This window comes from Didymosphaeria variabile (genome assembly GCF_027946475.1).
Source record: "Didymosphaeria variabile strain IMI 356815 chromosome Unknown scaffold_7, whole genome shotgun sequence".
In the NCBI taxonomy this organism is placed as follows: Eukaryota; Fungi; Ascomycota; class Dothideomycetes; order Pleosporales; family Didymosphaeriaceae; genus Didymosphaeria; species Didymosphaeria variabile.
The window spans coordinates 2693256-2714166 of record NW_026611626.1 but is presented as its reverse complement, the minus strand read 5'-3'; the positions used below and the strand labels follow the sequence as shown (position 1 = coordinate 2714166).

Below are 20911 nucleotides of genomic sequence, written 5' to 3'. Positions count from 1 at the left end.
TCGAGCTGGCGTCTGCCTAGCCCGCCCGCGGAACGGACGCGACGCGCAGTCACGCGAAGCTTGGCACCGCCACCTTGCACGAGCCACAAATGCCGGCCTGAATCGTGTGGGGCAACTTTATGGGGACATTCACAATCACCTGCACACCATGAAGAGATCGCGGGAGAATGGCGACCACAGCGAGCGGCCTTCAAAGGTACGCCGGATACCAGCGGTCGACAGGCTCTCTCAACTCCCTACAGAGCTCCTTATTCGTATCTTAGGATGCGTTCCCGTATCATCGCTACTTTTATGTCAGAGGTTCGTATCCGCCACGTCAAGGTATTACAGGATATATGTTGATGCAATAACAGGCTGTCGAAGAAATTCAAGCGCCTCGCTGTCGACTCAGAACTATGGAAGGCTGCATACTACAAGAACTTCGTCTTACCACGGGCCTCGCGTATCCCAGGGATCAAAGACACGAACGCCACCTCCGACCAGTTGCGGTACTCTTCAAAGCTGTCAAAGTGGCTAGATGACGGACATCTTATTGAAGATGGGAGAAAGACGAACTGGAAACAGCAGTATCGATTGCGGCACAACTGGGCACAAGGTCAATGCGCCGTCAGCGAGATTGTGGTTGCTGAAAGTCCACCGGAACCTCCCTTGCTGGTAATGATGTCGCATGGGACTATCTTCGCAGCCGATTCGATATCTGGTCTTCGCGCATGGAGCACTGCCCACGAGCGCGATTTGATTGCGTCCATAGACCTGTCCAGCAGCACAGGTGGTCCGCAACTCCCGACCTCGATGGCGATAGATACATCTGACAGTAGTTCCGGCAACGAAAGAGTAGTTGTAGGCTTTGATAATGGTGTGTTCATCGTCTTCGAGCTTTGGGAGAATGACAGAGTGTTCAAGGTTTTGTTTGAACACGCACCTTCAACAAATGGGGCATTGTCCGCCCTCGCATACTCGTCGCCTTATCTGCTGACCATGACGGAGGACCAGTTGCTCTCTATCTACGTGTTCTTGGACCTCGCAAACTCAAATGCTCTTCTGGCCGCGCCACGGTTACTATACTCATTAAGGTCCCACACAGTATGGCCGCCTGTGTCCTTATCTATACGAACGGCGGCGACAAGTGTGACCGCTGCAATTGCCTACGCTCTGCCAACCTATTTGTCCGGCTGGACTGTGGGCATCCAAGAGATGCGGTTGTCACTTGATGGGAAGCTCTTGGAGTCTCGTTTGGCAACAGCCGCTGACCAAAATCACCATACACTTTCTGGACAACGCTCAATGTCCTCTCCTTCACCTCGTTCATCGTCCCCATTCCCAAGTAGGTCTCGTGAGCCATCGTTGGCCAACATGCCCAGCAACTCCAAACCTACTTCAATGTCATACTCGCATCCGTATCTCCTCGTGGCACATCCGGACAACACGTTGTCATTATACCTCGTTAAATCGAATGCGTCTTCCCTCTCGATTGGTCCCGGAACTCGTCTTTGGGGGCATACATCCTCTGTGTCTGGTGCCCATGTGGGTATGCGAGGCAAGGCTGTTTCGGTCAGCCGTTTGGGCAACGAACTTCGAGTTTGGGATCTAGAAGGAGGGATGGCGTCCTCCGCGAACCGAAAGCGGTCCAGGAACGGCGAGTTGAGCGTCCGAGTTCAACCTTCGAAAGGACTCGAGGCATCCAGTGATACTTCGGACGAGAAGCATAAAAATGGTCTACGATTTGCGCTTGAGCAGCGATTCGATGATTCAGCGATTAGTAGAGGCTGGGTAGGATTTGATGAGCAAAATGTGATAGTATTGCGAGAGAAAGGTGAGGGAAGTCAGGCACTGGTCGTCTACGACTTCACGTGAAAATGTGGAAGTAATCGAAATCAGACTTGAGAGTTGGTTGACATGAGCCTTTGATTTTGAGCCTCCTCGTAATTCGGCATTGCGCTCACACAGCAATTCGGGCCGCAGTAGCCGCGACGTTATGTGGCGGGGCAATCGGTTGGCACGAGGCTTTCTGCATCTTGCCTAGCCGCATCGGCAACAGCCCTAGGATCTGCATACTGTGAGGGGGCGGGACAAGCTGCAAGACAGAGTTTGCGGCAAACAGAAGAGAACCGTACCGTGTAGCCTAAGAAATGAAACAACATATGGTTCAGGAAGCAAACGAACGCTGGTCAAATCAGTATATTGCCCATTACAAGCTGCTAATGCCGCGGCAAAGCTCTCGGGACAGCTTCTTATTCACCACGTTCCAGTTACAGCGCTACTTCCTGATTAGGCTAGTCCACTCAGGCTCGCGCCTGCACTTTGCGGGCACACTGCAAAATATTCTCGTCCCCTCGCTCTGTCCTTCCACCACAACCTCGCGTGTTCACGACTCAATTGGTGGTTTGCTTGTTCAGGCACGAAATTCAGAGACGTCAGTTGCGATATTCACCTTCTCTTTGCAGTATACCTTATACCCCACCTTTCACAGGTCAGTATGCACGCCGCCGCGTAGTTGCCCTTCAGGTACTCATACACACCAGGTCTAACACATAATCTACTCTCGAAATGGACTTCCAAGCTCAATCCGGAGGCGCCGGCGGCCGTGGCTGCTACAACTGTGAGTTGCGCCCTCTTTATGCCCCAGGGTTCCTCGCGCTTGTCGAATTGTTTGCGCACCGCGGAATTCTGTACAGCGAACGTCATGGGTCCGATTCGGCACACCGAAGTTCCCTTTCGGCAACATCATGTGACACAAGCGCGGGACCCGGCAGCAGACTCTCGTCTTGCTTCAATTTGCACACATTCGCATTGCGGCGGCGGCGCACAACCTTTTTCGTGAGCTTTGGCTGATTCAGTAGGCGGCGACCCTGCCCATCGTGCGGCCGACTGCCCCAGCAAGGGCAACCCAACCTGCTACAACTGCGGCGACAAGGGCCACTTGAGCCGCGAGTGCACCGCTCCCCAGGCCGAGAAGAGCTGCTACCGCTGCGGCGAGACCGGCCACATCAGCCGTGAGTGCACCAAGGATGGCGGTGCTCCCATGGGAGGCCAGGGCGGCGGTCAGGAGTGTTACAAGTGTGGCCAGCGGGGTCACATCGCTAGGAACTGCACTCAGGGTGCCGCGGCCGGTGGCTACGGCGGCGGTTACCAGCGTGGAGGATACGGCGGTGGCGGCGGTGGATTCGGCGGTCCTAGGCAGACCACCTGCTACTCGTGCGGTGGTTTCGGCCACATGAGCCGTGACTGCACCCAGGGCCAGAAGTGCTACAACTGTAAGTGGCATGAAGTAATGGACACCTGAATCTAGTGCTAACAAACATCTAGGCGGTGAGGTCGGCCACTTGTCGCGCGACTGCCCCTCCGAGACCACCTCCGAGCGTGTCTGCTACCGCTGCAAGCAGCCCGGCCACGTCCAGAACGCCTGCCCCAACTAGACTATGATCGAGTGCTCGGGCCGGACTGATTTGCATCACAACGATTTACATCTCTACGACCATGGGATCCGGCGTTTCTTTTAGTCAACGAGCTCGATACATCACGATTTCTTTTCCTTGTACATGTTCTCATTTGGCGCGGCTGACACGCCGTCTTTCGACCCTTGCGCACGAAAAGCATCATTCATCGCCCGGCATAATTCGATACGGTTCTTGACCGGCTGGCCCAATCGTCAAGAGGAAGGTTTGAACGGAAACGTCGTCACGAACTGGAAAGATTTTGCATTAGTGGAAACGAATTGGGGAGGAGCGGATTGAAAAGCAGAGCAACGAAGTGGGTTGATGTTAACTTGATTCAAGGCGAACGCTCTCACCGAAGTTAAAAGTTTTGGTGGGGGCAGAGACTCGGTCACGCAGGAATTGGAATGAAAAAGCCTGTCCGCTCATGTTGGATATGGACTCACGTCAAACTCATCGTTCATTTGCAATCGTGATTGTGCTCGCGCCTTGTTCTTTTCTATATTTTTGTGTGCTCTTCACGCACAGTTTCGGGCAACCCACCGAGGACACTGATACTAGGGAACGTATATCGGGATACGAATATTGGGAAACAGGAAACGGAACTAGGCAAGTGTGTTCAAGGAACTGATACCAGGGAACTGAGACCTGAAAGCAAGCGGTGGCCGGGGACTGACGCATGTATATCTATCATTGAGTACGTGGGCACTGAAAAAGCGGTCAACCGCGCTGCACGACTGGCAGGTCAACGTGAGTTGATCTTTCCTACACTTTGCCGCGCCAACGATTCGCCAGACTCAATCCAACTTGGTACAAGGTCAAGTTGAAGTGAAAGGTCCGCATCGTGCACCTTCTCCGCTCCACTTCAATGCTTGAAAAGCACCTTCCCTTCAACGATACGCCCCGCCACGACACTCGCACCCGCCACTCGCCATGGCCGACACCCCTGCCCTCCCAACGCGGGACCATTTCCTCGCCAATCAAATCAGCATTATACAAAATTGCAGTATCTGCCAGGAAGACTTTGACAATAACAAACACGCGCCCGCCCGCCTCTGCGGCTCAGACAGCTGCAATCATGTGTTTGGCGCCAGCTGCTTGACAACGTGGCTCAAGTCTCAAATGCCCCGTGCAAACACATGCCCAATGTGTCGCAAAGAGCTGTTTGTATCGGAGAACGGCGAGTATGATAGCGAAGACAATTATGCAGAGTACTTAGACGATGAGTACGATCGGTACGACGACGATGACATGTATTCCGAGGCCAGTGACACCGATGAGGAAGAGATCGATTCGGAACTAGGCGAAAGGATAATCACGGCTATAATGAATGGCGAGCCTGTCTTGCGCCGCTACGGTGGCGATACACATGGTGGAGGACCTACTAACGTGCAGGAAGTGGTCAACAGTGGCCGCGAGGATGGACGTGCGGAAGACGAGATTGCGGGCGCACGTCCGACTAACCTGGAGGACGTAAACGCACCGTTGCACGACCGTTTCAACCACGAGCCCGAGCAGAACTCCCGCAACGTCGAGAAGGGTCGCGAGGATGACGACAGCGATCCGGTAGCCTGCGGCGAAGAGGTCAGGAATCGCTTAGCTGAGGACTTAGGTGAAGGTACGAGTTTTGCGCCTAGGAACAGCCCGCTGGTAGGATCGATGGAACATGTCACGCCCGTTCAGGTCAACGTAGTGGCACAGGACGTTATGGGCATCGAATCTGGTAATACGGTTCTCGATCTTACCACCAAAGACGGCGGATCCGAGAATCTTGGAGAAGTTCGTGACGAAGGCAGACGGTTAGGCGAACCACTGCTTCCCGTGCGCGAGCCAGTATTTCCTATGGTAGGCGATGAGGCCCAGCTGGACCATGATGAGGATTGTCACAGTTTGAGATGCTGGTCGGAAGCTGCCAACCTTACGTATAAGCTCTGGAGAGAACTCTACGAGACGTGCGTGGTTTGGGACAGCATTCACCCGTTCGACTTGGAGATTGCAATTCACAAGGCACTGCGACACAGCGATCCAACGAGGCACGAAAACACATTCATCGTGTCGACCGAGTTGCAAAAGGTTCTTGAAGTAGCGCGCGATATGATTCGCCAGCATTACAAGAACAGGAAGTACACCGAATTAGACTGCGAAGCCATGAAGGACTGGTTCCAGAGAATGAAGACTGCGATGGGCTGGGAATTGTGCGGTGAATACGGAGGGAGCTGTTTGTTCCAGGCCGGCGATAAGCCTTGTACAGGCCGTTTTGAGAATGGCTGGTGAAGCTCAATACCAGTGGCCTTCACGGCCAAGCACCTGGCAACAATGCTGAACGCGATCCTTTTCTCATACCTGGCAGACGGACGCCACTACATCAACACCTCTCGTCCGCGGCTATGTTTGAGCTTGATTTGGACAAAAGGAAGTCAAGGATTGGAACACCTACAATAGGACGTTGGATTTGGAGGCTGGTTCTGGCCCCATATCACTTCGATGGTACATAGAGCGATACTCTCGCATGGACTATATATCTCAGGGAGGGACGTTGCGTACCACCAAGCATAGCTTTTAGTGTAGATTTTAGCGGAGAATATCCAGCGCTCATGAAGGTCAGCTAGCAATGCGACAACGTGACGCATGCCAGATCTGCAACAGCGCTCTCGACGCAGCGCCATCTCGCATTTATGAAGTCTATATCGAGATAACATGAACCAAAACAGATGCCCTGGTCGACCTTCTTCCACGATACCGACCCAACATAGCCTTTATCTCATCATGTTTTTGCCATCCCAACTCCAATAAAAATGTCGAAATACAATGTCGAAATATCGTACGCCCAATAACTTCTTCAATACTCATCTTCCCCCTCACCATCTCTCTCCCTCTCCCTCTCCGCCTTCGCCTTAGCCATCTTCTCCATCTCCACCTCCTGCCTCTTCTCCTCCGCCCCCTCATTCGCCAACCTATCCGCCCCTTCATTCCCCGTAGTCCCATTATGCGCCTTCACCCACACAATGTGCGTCTTCGCTTTTGCCATCTCCCGTTCCCGTATCCGCGTAAGTATAGGCTCGATCAGATCTCGATTCTCCACGGGTCTGCCCGCCGAGTTCTTCCAGCCTTTTGCTTCCCAGTTCTGGAACCAGTCGGTCAGGCACTTCATGGAGTAGTGGGAGTCGGTGTAGATGCGTGCTTCGCGGTCGATGGGGGCAATGTCGATGGCGCGGGCTATGGCGGTGAGCTCGGCGCGTTGATTGGTTTGTCTTTCGCCTGGGAGGGGACCGTGGTCGTTCCTATGAGAGGATGAGCGAGGCTTCACAGTTGATTTTGGACATGACTGACCTTGGATCATTGGGACCAAACCATATTCCAAAGCCGGCGTATGCACCGAGCTGGCCGTTTCCCTTTGAGGCGCCATCGGTATATATGTCAAGGACACCCTCGAAGTCACCGGTAGGCTGCAGTTTCCGCAGGTTGAGCTCCTCCTGTGTCTTGTACTCCACTTCAGGGCCGTCGGGGCGCCCATACTTGATTCTCCTGTCGAAGCCGTCTTCTGCGTCTGGTGGCAGAGGGCCTGTACCTGGTTCATACTCGCCATTCGTCGCCGTTGCTAACGCTGAGCCGTCGTTTTGTTTTTGCTTCTTTGTACTCTTTCGCGATTCGACTACGGATGATGTTGAGTCGAGATGGCCGTTGAGACTAATTGGCGTACTAGTGGTGTGTGAGGATGCGCCTCCCTGTTGCGCTTCGTTCACGAAGGCTTGTGCTTCCTCCAACGTTTCGAATCGCTTTTGTTTGGCCCCCTTGAAGCCTGTTACTTGCTCCAGAACCGCAGGCCAATCCATATACACCCCGGGTGTGTGACCGACCTGCACTCCGTAATATTTCGTTTTCCCAGACTTTGGGACGCTAACGCTCTTGCCTTTCATGAATTCCTCCGCTTCAGTGAGCATGGAAAACTTTTTGAATATGGGATTTATGAACCCTGAGGTTTGCTGCTTGGCATCGTCCCAGCTTTGATATATCCCTGGTTGGAACCCAACCTTGACAGCATAGAAAGCCGGTGCTGCTCTCTTGCGCTTCGAGCCTGACGAAGCTGACGAACCACCTGCCATCGTATCTTCGGTATCTTCTGCGTCGTGCGAAAATGTGAATTCTTCAATAGGACGCGTCCCTAGGGAGAAGCTGCGGGCTTGCGGAGAGTGGTGGTAAGGGGGAGATCGAACGTGCGTCTTGGTGGAACAAAAAACGTGGCGGCGGGAACAATCGCGAGAGTTTGTCAACCTAGCATGATCAGTTTGAAGCTGAAAGGAGGTAGGTTTTGCCGAGCCCTGGGAGGTGAAGGTGAAGGTTAACATACCAGTGTGCCTCTCGTAGCGCAGCGTAGAAGAGCTGTTGGTGAGCAGCAATTCGCTTGATCGCAGCTCGCATAGGATGTCGAGATGAAAGAAGAGATACAGATGTGGAAAGCAGTTTTATCTAGACGCGGATTCAAGTGAGGGGTTTGCTGGGTTCATGTGGAAGTGACCCAGCGAAGGGGAGGGGGGTGGGGACCTCCGGAAAGATAGCTTGCGCCCGGGCCAGGGGCAATGAGAATGAGGAAGCGGCATGGCTTCGGGAGCAGTGACAATACGAGGACAATTCGGGTGAGTCAAGGTGAACGCATTGGTTTGCAAGTGCAGCGATTCGCCATGCGCTTTGACGTGGGGGCAGCGATGTGAAGGTGAACGCACGACGGCATTTGCGGGAAAGCGCGACCGGGTGCCATTCCGACCAACAATGTCTCCACAGGTCATCGGACATCCATCACACCACCAAGCACCCCAGATTCTCATACCCCGCGCTTCCACCGATCCTGCAGGTACCAACGTTTCCAAGGCCTACGCATTGCCTCCCACGACACAAGGGATCTAGTTGTGAAAACACCGTGGCCCGTTCAATACGCCTACGTCTACCGATCTACCAAGGATGTTCGAAGTACGAGACCACCAGTGTATTAGCCAAGCGTAGGCTGCTAACAATTCCATAGGGACGCCACGCAGCAGATAGATATCATCTACGCTTGCATCGAGCTCGCTCAGTAATACTCTCTGGGCCTGAGCTGGTCGAGATTCGTGCGGCTCAAAGGACGTTCGAGGGAGCCTACATCCGTACTGCCCTTGGCCAGTTCTCCTTCGCACTTATTGTGCTCAAGATCTTCACGGCCGAATTCTACTCTATCGGTGCCTTGTTTGCCGTGTACGGCGCGGGCATACTGTTCACGAGCCTGTTCCGACGCCAGCAAGGTAAAAAAGACAGTGACGTGACTGCAAACAGTAGTACTAACAGCGCATAGGAAACAAACAATTCTTCTCTGAAATAGGCGAAGATGGTTTGCATCGCAAGAAGTTCAGGACGAGTGGCAATGTTGTGTCCGTCTTGACTGCGCTCAGCATGGCAGCATACATTTGCCTGCTTGTCCTCACGCTGAGGCTCGACACCTAATTTGGAAGTACATGCGATGACCGCAGCTCTTCCGCCAGGTGACTTCCTGCGGAGCCTGGCACGGGAATCCGCACGCAGTGGCTCCCAGGAGAGACATACGAGCATTTTGGTCTCTTATTCAAGTCATCTGCCGTTTTGCCCAAGGAAACCGACGCAGCGGACTGCCATTTACTTCATGCCCAGACTGTCTGTGACCAGGCGGCATGTAACCGTGGCCTCGACACAGATTGCACGCCAAGGACTTGGGCGTAGTACCTCTATATTTCTGATGTTGGGTCAACCGCGTCAGAAGGGCCGCTCGATTGCAAGTCAGAGCGTGGAATGTGTTGCGGCGGTGTGAGAGGGGAGTTTGGTCGACAATCGATGAATACTCCGACTTCATGAGCGCACGTTGAGACAGGGTAGTGTATATGCTCTGCGATTAGGTCCATTGGAGGCTTACACTATGCACCTTCGGAGGCCTCTTAGGGCAACCGCAAAGCGTGCGCAGATTGATTAGGGCGGTGAATGGACGCGGGGAAGCTGTTCCCACGCACATCGTAACCTGCAGCGCACGTCTGACCACAAAGGTTACTGTTCTCGGCGGCATGGCTGCATACACGTGTATAAAGAGCAATCCGGCCGGACCGGCTTCCGGTGGGTTGTTGAGACCGCTGGTGGGCAAGCCGAACGGTGGTAGACCAGCGGAGTCATAATTCTTTTTCCACGTCGCCCTTGATAGTCCAACGAAGCGCGGCAGCTGCGACGTGCACCTTCCAACAGAACACACGCCAACCGCACCGCACACCCCAAATCGACGCGCCTCACCTACAATACTCAACATCACCTTGGCATCCTAACGCGGACATAGATACGGTTGCCCTCAGCGGATCCGTCCGCCAGCGTCGGCGTACCTGGTTAGGCTAGCTCCGTCTGGGCATTTCTAGCCCCAGAGCCTCATCGAGCATGGCTGCTCTACCGATCACGATCGCTGCAAGTACACCTCATACGCAAGAACGTCATCCCTCAACTTTCACAAACTCGACCCCACGCCGTACCAGCCAGCACTCCCAGCACTCCCTCATTGCCAAAAACGTGCTCATGAGCAAGCTCTCGACTTTCGAAAACGCTAATCTCGACGGCGAACCCCCGCGTCCCGCATCTGCGCTGCCCACGCTGTCCAGCACGGACAAGACAAAACCTCCTCCACCCAAAAATGCGGCCGAAGAGGGCAGTCTGAAGCCCCTGCCGTACGTACAAGCCCATCATGGACCGCGCCCGGCATTGGCACCATTCTCTAAAGATGGTGTTGGTGCCGCTTTGAGTGACACACCCGCGCCATCGCAACCAGGTAGCCCGCGAATGTCTGTCTCACCCTGCGCAACTACTTATATGTGTCACTCAACTGACGGAAACAGGCTCGCTGCCATGCGCATGACCTCCGGTGGCTCGACACCTCGCATACGTCCTACAACGCTAGACATCCCCGGTTTGACCAAGTCGAAGGTTTCCCCGGACGGCAAGATTGCTCAGCGAGATGTTGGATCAAAGCTCGTCATCGTTATGGTCGGCCTCCCAGCACGAGGCAAGAGCTACATAACGAAGAAAATGGCACGCTACTTGAATTGGCTGCAGCACGACACCAGAATTTTCAACGTTGGTGAAAAGCGCCGTGTGGCAGCGAGCGGTCACGGCATGCGCCTATCATCCGCGGGGCTCGAAAGAATTCCCTCCGGCCTTAGGCAAGCCGTTGAGAACGGAGATACGCTGCCCCAGATAGCCGCTAAAATTCTGATCAACGGCGAATCCTCGGGTGGTTCATACTCTCCACTCAACTTGCCGAGTCCTGCCGGCGAACGCAGCGAGTCAGCTGTAGTAGACGATGATTCGCAGGAAAAGACATTGTCGCCAGCAAAGACCCCGTCTCCAGCCAAGACACCGCGCGTTGAAGTATCCTCACCAGGACCAGAAGCACCTACACCTGCGGAAGGAGAGGAGAACAAGGAAGATGAAACCGATCCAATGGACCAGTCTGCGAGCTTCTTCGACCCTGCCAATAAGAAGGCAGCTCAAATTCGCGAGCAATGCGCCATGGAAACACTGGACGACCTCCTCGACTGGGTGGTAAAAGGGAGTGGCTCGGTTGGTATATTCGATGCTACGAACAGCACTCTGCCACGCCGAAAACAAATCATGAAAAAGATTCGTGAGAGAGCTGGAGATGAATTAAACGTGCTTTTTGTGGAATCGGTGTGCCAGGACAAAAATCTGCTCGAATCGAACATGCGCCTAAAGCTATCTGGTCCAGACTATGAAGGCAAAGATCCAGTCGCTGCGCTGGAAGATTTCAAGAAGCGTGTAGCCATCTACGAGAAGAATTACGTACCCTTAGGTGATTACGAGGAGGATCACAACATGTCGTATGTCAAGATGATTGACGTGGGTCGCAAGATGATCTCGCATCAAGTCAAGGGGTTTCTCGCAGGACAAGCAGTATATTATCTACTCAACTTCAATTTGGCGCCGCGCATGATCTGGATCACTCGACATGGCGAGTCGATGGACAATGTTGCCGGAAAGATTGGAGGTGACTCTGATCTAAGCGCCAACGGAGAGAAGTACGCCAAGGCAATGACACGCTTCATCGACAAGCAACGGAAAGAATGGGAAATTCATCGTGCTGACAAGATCGCGCACACACATTGGCCTCCGGTAGCAGGAGATCACACACCGCCTAATCCCTATTTTGGAAGCGATACTGAGCTGAAGAACTTTTGTGTGTGGAGCAGTATGCTCAAGCGGAGTGTACAATCAGCTCAATATTTCTGCGACGAGGAATACGAAGTCAAGCAGATGCGTATGCTTGACGAGCTGAACGCCGGTTTTATGGAAGGCCTCACCTACGAAGAGATACGAACAAAGCACAAGGAGGAGTACGAACGCCGTCGAGCGGACAAGATTTCCTACCGTTACCCTGGTCCCGGCGGCGAAGGCTACCTCGATGTCATCAACCGAATTCGTCCTGTTATCGTCGAGCTTGAGCGTATGACTGATCACTGCCTACTGGTCACCCATCGGTCGGTTGCTCGCGTTCTGCTAGCCTACTTTCGGGGTTTGAAGCGCGAAGACGTGGCAGACCTTGACTGTCCGCTTGGGATGCTCTACCAGCTGGAGCCTAAGCCCTACGGCGTGGAATTCAAGGCCTGGCGGTACAACCCGGATACGGATGATTTCGACCACCTTCCAGACTACAAGCTTCGACGCGCGAATGCGCCCGCCATTGAGATCTAAGACCTCTTATTCCCTTCACCTTCGCACTCAGGTGATCAGACTGGATTAGGATGGTTCTCGGGCCGTCATCTTTGTATTACTACGAACAACTTCCTTTACCACCTCCTCTCTTTGTGCTGCATATGGAACCAGCTTTATGATTCTTCCCCGCCTTATGACTCATAAGGCATTTTTGCTTTACATTTACGTTTCTTTTCATCCCCTGCATTGCCGGCGTTGGAAGATGTGTCGCAACTGGCAAATGAGATTATGAACTGGCATTGTGATATCCTCAGGCTTGGAACAACAATAGACTTTCTCTAGGGTATGGTCGGTATTAGTAAGACCTTGCCCGTAGCACGGATAACGAAGGGCTCTCAATCTCCTGCTTCCTTTGCACGTTGTGTCACCTCTTTATGCCGTGTGACTCTTCTGTGCATGCTCACGGAGAATACTTGATGTACTAGATTAAGCTGGATTTGGACGTATTACTTGGCTGCATTATGAGCCAACGAAGTTGACAGCTACTTCGACTCGCGTCTTTCCATATTCACACCACCTTACCCCACGATCGACCCAGCCCTCTGCTTCTCCTCGTACTGGTGGAACACGGTCGTGTTCTCCAAAGCCTCACCCTCGAACACATCAATGTGCATGTTCGCAAATTTCCTTGCAGGAACCTTCTTCTCAAAGAGCAGATCTAGCTCGGCAAACGTCCTCCCCTTCGGCTCCGGCAACCTGAAGTACGTATAGATAATGCAGCAGAAGCACAGCCCTGCCCAAAAGAAGCCGGTGAAATTCTGCCAGTTCCAATACTCAGGGTTAAGCATGTACGGCGTGACTACGTTGGTGACGATGGCAACGATGTTGTACAGGTTGCGCCCCAGGACAACGGTCTTGATCGCCAGACGGCGAGTGGAGAGCTCGGCGACGAGGGAGTAGCACACGGTGCCGACGGTGAGCTGGTAGAACGCAGCCCAGATGATCATGATGGAGCCGGTCGCCATGGCGCCTTGCTGGCGGTGCGATTCGGGAACCAGGCCGAGGAATCCCATAATGAAAAGCATCGTGCAAAGTCCGCAGAGACCACCGAGGTACAGCGTTCGTCGTCCGAGCCCGATCTTCATCAACCACCACGCGCCGAAGACACCGGCCATGTTGATGCCGTACTGGCCCATTGCGAAGTCGTACGAGGTCGAAGGCGGGAGGCCAGCTTGTTGCAGGAAGTAAGACGAATAGCCGGAGAAGGCATTGCCGCTGAGATTCTGGATCGCCCAGGCCATGCAGACGATTTCCGTGCGGCGCAAATCGGTGCCTTTGAAGCAGTCCAGGTAGGAAGCTCCTTGGGTGATCTTCTCTTCAAGTGCTGTCGTGTGGACCATCATGGCAATGGTCTCGTCGGCGTCGAAGTTGGTTTCTCGATCTAGGCTTGTGAGACGCAGGAGCGCTCTCTTTGCGTCGTCGATGCGACCTCTGCGGACCAACCACCACGGCGATTCCGGGGCAAGCCATACTCCAATAAGGAGAGGAACAGGCCACATCCACTGCAGAGCGTAGGGGATGCGGTAAGACCATTCGTCGTCGCGGTTGACCATAGATCGAATGACGCCAATACCGATAACCTGTCCCAGGCCCCAGCAGAAGTTGACATATGTCGTGACTGTGAGGCTGTTAGCTTCCCAACATAAATCCTCAGTTTGTGGTACACTTACGGTACCCACGCAGAGCGACCGGGCAGACCTCAGACGCATAAGTAATCGTCAATGTCTGAAAGACCCCCCACGGTATTCCGCACAAGATCTCGCCAACCAACAAATGCTCCACCGTCTGCGCCGTAAAGAAAATAGACGTAAACGCAATAATAAGCGTCAAGCAGGCCATAACCGTATACCTATACCCGAACCTCTCGCTCACATATCCATTAATCATCAACCCAATGATCTCTCCGCAAGTGACACCATTCTGCAACCCCGCCTGCCACGGGGCGGAAATCTCGTAGGTTCCATCCGCAAGCTGATGACCATACTTTTTCTTGAATTGCGGGAACCCAAAGAAGTTCGAAAGGAGGCAAACATCGTAGCCTTCCATGGCAATACACGTCGAGATGAGCAGCGACCACCCCACCGCCTTCGGATACAGCTTGATGCCCTGCCACAAGCTCATCGCATGCTCTTTCTCCGTCGCAAGCCGCGCATCATTGATCACCTTGTCATGCCGCTTTTGGTGCTCGGTCCGGCCGCCCACGGGCTCGTCCACGTCTTGAGGTTGAATCTCCTTCTCGGCCATCTTCTCTCAACAACGCGCAGAGTTCAACAAGACGGTGGGTCGGGTTCCAGTATCCAGGGCAGGGGGAGGCGCGAACCTGGGGAATGGGACATGGTGAGGTTGCACCGAACTTTAAAGGTAGCGTGCTAATTTCAAATTTTTGCGGGGTGAACGTTCGGGACGGGTCTCGTGCGTGCTTGCGGCGTGAGGGGTACGTGATTGGAGGAATGTCGTTGTCACCTTCCTGCTTTTGTGTTAGATCGCTGGGCCGCTAGTGCGTGCTGGTTGCCGAGGGCTCGGCGGGCGGGTACGTGCAGAGTCCGGTATGCTTTGTGGCTTTCCCTAATTTCGAGTGCGTAGGAATTGGCGGTGTGCGGGGTCTGGAGTCGGTAATTGTAGGGTTGATATTGTGTAGTTGACGCGGCAATCGACATTCGACTGAGCCAGGATTGTGGCAATTCACAGGTGTTTGCCGAAGTCTCGGAGAGTTCACGGCAAGACATCGAGGCAAGCTACAAGGTGGATCCATGTGGCTACACTACTATGTCAGAAGTTCGGGTACATTTTTACTCGTCTCACGGTGGTCATTAAGCGTGGATTTGGAGGCTTTTGAGGAGGCACATGCATTGAAGTAGTGCTCTTCAAATTGGACTCTATTTCTACGATAGGTGTCAAGGCACCTCTACTGGCACCTCTTTGCTATGCCGTGTCGATACTTTTTCGTTCGGCTTCTCTGTCTGAGGGATTGGCGACGATACATCCTCGCTACTTCGCTCCACCAACCGCCCTTTATCCCCATGATGACCTTGGGTACCAATCGTCAAGAATGGTACCAACACAACGCCCAAAGCAGCCATGCCTGCCGCGAACCAGAACGTCGAAACATACGGCTGTATAGGATCGTTTGCGTAGTAACCAGAGTTAGAAGGGCTCTGCTGCACTGCATCGAAGATGGCTGTTGCAATACCAAAGCCAACAGCTTGGGACAGACGAGTGAGCGTTTGCAGCAGCGAACCTGCGATTGATTGTTTTTCTGAAGGCATCGACGACATGACGTACATCTACCATTGTCAGCTCCATAAGAAAACCCAGAAGTCCTCCAGGTACTTACGTTGGTGACCACGAACTGAAAGTCGGCACCCACGACTATCAGGCATAATCCCGGAAAGGAGAACGCCCAATACGAATCCCCCCACCGTTGTACAGCTATGAGCACAAACGAGACGACGTAGGCAAAAGCCCCGATGCCCATCAGTAACTTATTGGACACTTTATGTTGGATGAGGGCCCCAATAATATTTACGAGAACACCGCAGACAAACATGGGTAGCATATGCACACCAGTCATGAGGGCATTGTACCCTTCAAACCTCTGGAACCAGAGAGACAGCCAGAACGTGGAGACAGGGAAGCCAATGAAGCCCAAAGATACGATAGCGAGCAACTAGATTGCGGTTAGTAATCGTGGTACAATTATACTGGGAAGGCCTTACGAGTGAAAAGTCCCTGTCTCTCCATATTCTCATATCAATCATGGCGTACGGGTACCTGATTTCCCAGAAGATGAATGCAATGATCAGGAGCGCGCCGAGGATGAGCAAAACCAGAACGTAAGGAGTCTTCCAGCCATTAGGTGCATCGCCACCAAGTCTACTTCAGATTAGTACTGCCCATGTACCCTAGAAATTGCGAACTTACGTCAGAGCTGCACAGAACATGCCGATGCCCAGAATTGTCGTCAAAGTCCCCGGCAGATCCAGTCGCTTGAGCGTCTCGCGATTGAATGTAACCTTCTTCGCATGATCGCTCGGCACAAAAATTGCAGCGAGGATGCTGATAATAAGGTACACAATCGCCAGTAGCCAGAACGCAGCTCTCCAGTTGAAAAGCTCGGTCGCAAGCCCCGAGAAGATGATACCGAACACGAAGCCCAAAGGATTTCCTGCACTGAAGCACCCGAACGCTTTGTTTTTGCGCTGCGATGGTTTGTCGTAGATAGTACCCAGCATGCCTTGAGCAGAGGGTACAGCAGACGCACTAAAAATCCCCAGTATCCCGCATAAAGTATCAAGCGTTAGCCCATCCTTAGAGAAGCCTGCACCAAGGCAGAACACCGCGAAGAGGAACATCGAGCCAATGAACATAGTTTTTCTCCCAAACAGGTCAGCGACACTACCAAAGAAAAGAAGCAAGGATCCAGAAGCAAGACTGATTTTGGGTCAGCAATGGGGGAGTTGAAGTCAACGAATGATGATAAGTACATACGAGGTTGCTGCATTCATCCACGTTATCTCCGCGTTAGACATATCCAAATCTCGTCCTGCGAATGTCGAACAGACGGTCACACTCCCAGACAAGAATGCCGACATAGCTACAGCCATGGTGACCGAAATCACGAACAACACCTCCTGTACCGTCGAACGAAAGCATTCCGGTCGCGCGTTCGGGTCTCTGATTGGTTGGGAGGTTGCATCGACAGGATTCGGCTCCTCAGCGGCCATCTTGATAGTATTTACAAAGGACAATGGCCGACCAACAGAGCCTCAGGTTTGCACACCAGAAACATTATATATGGGTGATTTCTATGACTCGCGCGAAAAAGGATAAATGTGGTTAGTTAGATTTCGTCAGCACGGAATGCGAACCGCTATCGGACAATCCTTCCATCTTTGGAGGCGACCAACACGTGTGTGGGGCGCTCACAGTGATGGGTTTATTGAATTGGCCAATACTGTACACTCTCTCGATTGTGCGAGATCCTTGTCGCTGAACAGAGACGTGGGACTGTCATTTGGTCAGTATACATTGAGCTTGAAAGTGTATGATCAAACCGTCATAGGTATCTTGCACATTCTCGCAATCTATAGGTCGCCCAGGTGTAATCTCAATTTCTGTACTGATCTCCTAGTCAAATCCACCCTACATTCGCGCCGTTACAATTGTTACACAAGGTCAAGCAGGAAGGAGGTGCAAAGGCGTTATTGTAGGGATACCGTGCGAATGAGCACACGTGATTACGTGATCAGTACTCTAACCTGAAGTAGGAATAGTTCCTCATTGTTCCGAATCTCGAATATCTTTCCGAACAAAACCTTAGCCTTCAGCCTGTGAGATTCACGTCCTGCAATTGAGCGCCTCATGTCTCGACTCTCTCGCATAAGGGGCCCCCGTCCTCTATACATATGCGCCGCTACAATCGCAGGCGGAGCAGCGTACCGCTTCCTCCAGCCCGAGTCCTCCAACGCGTCGCTACACCCGCACGACTTCGCACCATACATCCTTGTCGACAAACAACCCGTCTCCTCCACAAGCGCGATATTTACGCTACACGACGGCTTCGGTGTGCCAGAGCCAGACAGTGTCACAGAAGCTCGGAAACGTGGCGTATGGAGTGTGCAGGCAAAGCAGCCGCAGCTCCAGATCGCAAGGGCATATACTCCGCTCCCGAGCATTTCAGACGAGGCGGACGAAGTTGACGGGCACAATTTGCGGTTTCTGATACGGAAAGAGACTGGCGGGGAGATGTCCAACTACCTGCATCGGCTTCCGGAAGGGTCGACGATCGAGCTTCGAGGGCCTACAGTAGAGTACAAGCTGCCTCAGGATGTCAAAGAGGTCATCTTTCTAGCTGGTGGCACAGGTATAGCCCCTGCGATGCAAATCGCACAGGCTTTGCAGAGGTCGCCAGGGAGCACAATGCATCTGCTGTGGGCGAATAGACGAAGAGAGGAATGCGAAGGTGGGCTTAATGATGCGACGGTAAATACAAGTGGGCAGCAGTCTTCATGGTGGAAAGGCTTACTCGGTCTGGAACGAACCGCTGCGCAGAAGCTACCTGTAGGTACGCCGAAGACTGCCAACAAGGGTTTGATCGTGCAAGAAATAGAAGCTCTCAAAGAACGAAGTCGAGCCGCAACCGGGGAACTGAACGTACAGTACTACGTCGACGAAGAGAAATCTTTCATCAAGCCTGGCGATTTGGCAAGGCAAATGCATACCGAACCAGTAGATGGGGCCGGCTCGCGCCTGATCCTCATCTCCGGACCAGACGGCTTTATCGAGTACTGGGCGGGCAAAAAGCTCTGGGTGGATGGACGAGAAGTGCAGGGTCGGCTCGGAGGAATGTTGGCCAAGATGGACTTGAAGGACTGGAAAGTCTTTAAACTTTGAGAAGTACGTTACTTGGAAGATACCCCATTAGATTTTGATACAATGTACAGCATCATGTAATATAGCAGACGAACGATATCATCCATCGATGTCCGACGAAGCCGACTTGGACAAAAAGAAGTTCGAACTAAAATAGAAGAGGAGACGCAAGACGCAGCCGGCGCCGGAGAACGGTGTCACTGTGTCGTGATATCTAGCATTAACTGCGGAAACTTGCGCGAGCTGTTCAGAAGCCTATTTTTGCTGTTAACAATAGCCAAGAACCTTCGCAGAAACTTGGATAGATAATGTCAGAGACACTGGGGTTTGCAAAATAAAGGTAGAAGAGTAGAAGGACGTCGCCCTCGCTCCGCGGGACAATCAACCAATCGAAAACGATCTCTACGAGACACTCTTCCTATCGGGCAATTCGTGAACGCCAAGTATACCGTTTTCCATGGCGTTTCCTACAATCTGCATGAACGATACAACCACCTTCCTAATCTAGCAGTGATCGTGCAAATCATATCAGATCTTCACAATGTCGCGATATACTATTCTACGCACTACCCATGCACCTACATGGACACAAGAAATTGTTTGAATGAACATAAATAACCAGCTTATCGCAAATCAATCATGTAGGGAGGAGCAACCTTTGACCACCTCCCATCATGCGCCTCACCAGCCTCTTCTCCGTTGCTCTTGCAGCTACCACTGCCTTGGCTTTTCCATACACTAAGTCCGCAACTCGCGATTCAAACACGACCGTGGGTCCAGAAAATGGCCACCTCGTAATCGTCGGTGGCAATCTCAAGAGCGAAGCCATCTATCAGCGCATTATATCCCTTGCCGGCGGGTACAACGCCTCCATCGTTGTCGTCCCTACTGCAGGTGGCGAGGCATCCTACGACCAGAACTTCTCCACCGCAATTACCTTCCGCGAACTTGGCGCCACCAATGTAACCGTCTTGCATACCTACGACCCCGCTGTTGCCGACACAGATGACTTCGTTGCGCCGCTCAAGAGTGCCAACGCTATCTTCTTCGGCGGAGGCCGGCAGTGGAGACTCGTTGATGCATACGCCGGGACGAAGACCGAAACAGCGTTTAACGAAGTCCTCGGTCGTGGAGGCGTGATCAGTGGATCTTCCGCAGGCGCTTCTATCATCGGGTCTTTCCTCGCTCGCGGCGATACGTCTGGAAATGACATCCTGGTCGGCGACCATACCGTTGGCTTCGGATACCTCAAGAACGCTGCTATTGACCAGCATGTCCTTGTTAGGAACAGGCATTTCGATATGTTCCAGATTCTGGAGGTGCAGCCTGAGCTGTTGGGTATTGCAATCGATGAAGACACGGCTGTGGTTGTGCATGGGAACGACGCAGAGATTGTTGGGAGTACGTATGCATTGATTTATGATGGGGGTTTTTGGTCGAGGGATGGGAGTGGGGGGAAGTATGATCTTCCGGAGAAGAAGTTTTACTTTTTGAAGGCTGGGGACAAATATGATTTGGGAGCGAGGAAGGTTGTTGAGACGGAGGCGACTGGAGGGGATGAACTTTGATGGTCTAATAGCAGGAAACGTTACATTTGTTCCTATCGAGATTTCATGAAGATGTTCTCAGATCTGAGTCTATGTTGTAAATCCGGTTCTATTGAGGAACATTCCATCCTTTGATCAAGGGTGCAATGCTTTCAAGCCTTCCGTCGCTGCTTCTTTACCCTTGCCTCCGTTGTCGACGCAGAGACTGGCGTTCCAATTGGAGTTCCACCACGAGGAGTAAATGTCCCGTAACCTTGGAAAGGTGGCGACTTCATTGCTGAAATGGCAAAATGCTCACCGAGCCGCTCTCGGACGTATTCCTCCATCTTCTCCCGCTGTAGCTTCATATGATCTGCGTTCATTTGCATTGACTTGTCGACAGTGCTTGCGACCCAATGCTGCAGGTGCCTCAGCTCCGACCTAGTTACCCAGCCGTTCTGAGCCTCAACATCACTGTCGTCATTAGCCGAGAGTTTCTCGATGTAAATGCTTGCGGCAAAAGTGCCGATAAGCGAGATCACACCGCAGAAACCGAAGATGGCCAAGATGAGGAAGAGCTCGTCGTTGTTTTGCGAAGCAAAAGTATTCATGGTGGTATATTCGGGATAAAGTCAACTTTGAGAGCTTTTTTCTTACACCACAGAGTAATTAGTATGACAGGAGGAGCAACTTTTGCATTGTACACTTTCCTAGAGACTAATAGCGCACAATGTTGAAAATAGTAAAAATCGCTCGGGTCGAGTTGGCTGAGGTTACCCAAAATAGTCCTCGTATCTAGCTTCTGTGTGCAATTGT

At 52.6% G+C, this 20911-nt stretch overlaps 11 protein-coding genes across 11 annotated transcripts; 7 read left to right on the top strand and 4 right to left on the bottom strand.

Annotated features, from left to right (window-relative positions):
- Positions 1-148: 148 nt before the first annotated feature.
- N0V89_010062 (uncharacterized protein) lies at positions 149-1854 on the top strand (the record flags this gene model as incomplete). The annotated part of the gene is made up of 2 exons (XM_056218807.1): positions 149-300; positions 354-1854. The coding sequence occupies 2 exons, from the start codon at positions 149-151 to the stop codon at positions 1852-1854; spliced, it is 1653 nt and encodes a 550-aa protein (XP_056068072.1).
- Positions 1855-2547: 693 nt separating this feature from the next.
- N0V89_010061 (uncharacterized protein) lies at positions 2548-3416 on the top strand (the record flags this gene model as incomplete). The annotated part of the gene is made up of 3 exons (XM_056218806.1): positions 2548-2599; positions 2841-3254; positions 3307-3416. The coding sequence occupies 3 exons, from the start codon at positions 2548-2550 to the stop codon at positions 3414-3416; spliced, it is 576 nt and encodes a 191-aa protein (XP_056068071.1).
- A 951-nt stretch (positions 3417-4367) lies between these two features.
- Positions 4368-5708, top strand: N0V89_010060 (uncharacterized protein; the record flags this gene model as incomplete). The annotated part of the gene is made up of 1 exon (XM_056218805.1): positions 4368-5708. The coding sequence occupies one exon, from the start codon at positions 4368-4370 to the stop codon at positions 5706-5708; it is 1341 nt and encodes a 446-aa protein (XP_056068070.1).
- A 565-nt stretch (positions 5709-6273) lies between these two features.
- On the bottom strand, positions 6274-7537 carry N0V89_010059 (uncharacterized protein; the record flags this gene model as incomplete). The annotated part of the gene is made up of 2 exons (XM_056218804.1): positions 6274-6715; positions 6765-7537. The coding sequence occupies 2 exons, from the start codon at positions 7535-7537 to the stop codon at positions 6274-6276; spliced, it is 1215 nt and encodes a 404-aa protein (XP_056068069.1).
- An 853-nt stretch (positions 7538-8390) lies between these two features.
- N0V89_010058 (uncharacterized protein) lies at positions 8391-8906 on the top strand (the record flags this gene model as incomplete). Its single annotated transcript, XM_056218803.1, has 3 exons — positions 8391-8399; positions 8452-8707; positions 8758-8906. The coding sequence occupies 3 exons, from the start codon at positions 8391-8393 to the stop codon at positions 8904-8906; spliced, it is 414 nt and encodes a 137-aa protein (XP_056068068.1).
- A 945-nt stretch (positions 8907-9851) lies between these two features.
- Positions 9852-12176, top strand: PFK26 (6-phosphofructo-2-kinase; the record flags this gene model as incomplete). The annotated part of the gene is made up of 1 exon (XM_056218802.1): positions 9852-12176. The coding sequence occupies one exon, from the start codon at positions 9852-9854 to the stop codon at positions 12174-12176; it is 2325 nt and encodes a 774-aa protein (XP_056068067.1).
- Positions 12177-12715: 539 nt separating this feature from the next.
- Positions 12716-14441, bottom strand: N0V89_010056 (uncharacterized protein; the record flags this gene model as incomplete). The annotated part of the gene is made up of 2 exons (XM_056218801.1): positions 12716-13815; positions 13868-14441. The coding sequence occupies 2 exons, from the start codon at positions 14439-14441 to the stop codon at positions 12716-12718; spliced, it is 1674 nt and encodes a 557-aa protein (XP_056068066.1).
- Positions 14442-15091: 650 nt separating this feature from the next.
- N0V89_010055 (uncharacterized protein) lies at positions 15092-16702 on the bottom strand (the record flags this gene model as incomplete). Its single annotated transcript, XM_056218800.1, has 5 exons — positions 15092-15481; positions 15532-15864; positions 15914-16070; positions 16119-16628; positions 16686-16702. The coding sequence occupies 5 exons, from the start codon at positions 16700-16702 to the stop codon at positions 15092-15094; spliced, it is 1407 nt and encodes a 468-aa protein (XP_056068065.1).
- Positions 16703-17558: 856 nt separating this feature from the next.
- N0V89_010054 (uncharacterized protein) lies at positions 17559-18590 on the top strand (the record flags this gene model as incomplete). The annotated part of the gene is made up of 1 exon (XM_056218799.1): positions 17559-18590. The coding sequence occupies one exon, from the start codon at positions 17559-17561 to the stop codon at positions 18588-18590; it is 1032 nt and encodes a 343-aa protein (XP_056068064.1).
- Positions 18591-19243: 653 nt separating this feature from the next.
- On the top strand, positions 19244-20137 carry N0V89_010053 (uncharacterized protein; the record flags this gene model as incomplete). The annotated part of the gene is made up of 1 exon (XM_056218798.1): positions 19244-20137. One exon carries the CDS (start codon positions 19244-19246, stop codon positions 20135-20137), a length of 894 nt encoding a protein of 297 aa, XP_056068063.1.
- A 131-nt stretch (positions 20138-20268) lies between these two features.
- On the bottom strand, positions 20269-20706 carry N0V89_010052 (uncharacterized protein; the record flags this gene model as incomplete). The annotated part of the gene is made up of 2 exons (XM_056218797.1): positions 20269-20369; positions 20415-20706. 2 exons carry the CDS (start codon positions 20704-20706, stop codon positions 20269-20271), a joined length of 393 nt encoding a protein of 130 aa, XP_056068062.1.
- Between the last annotated feature and the right edge of the window lie 205 nt (positions 20707-20911).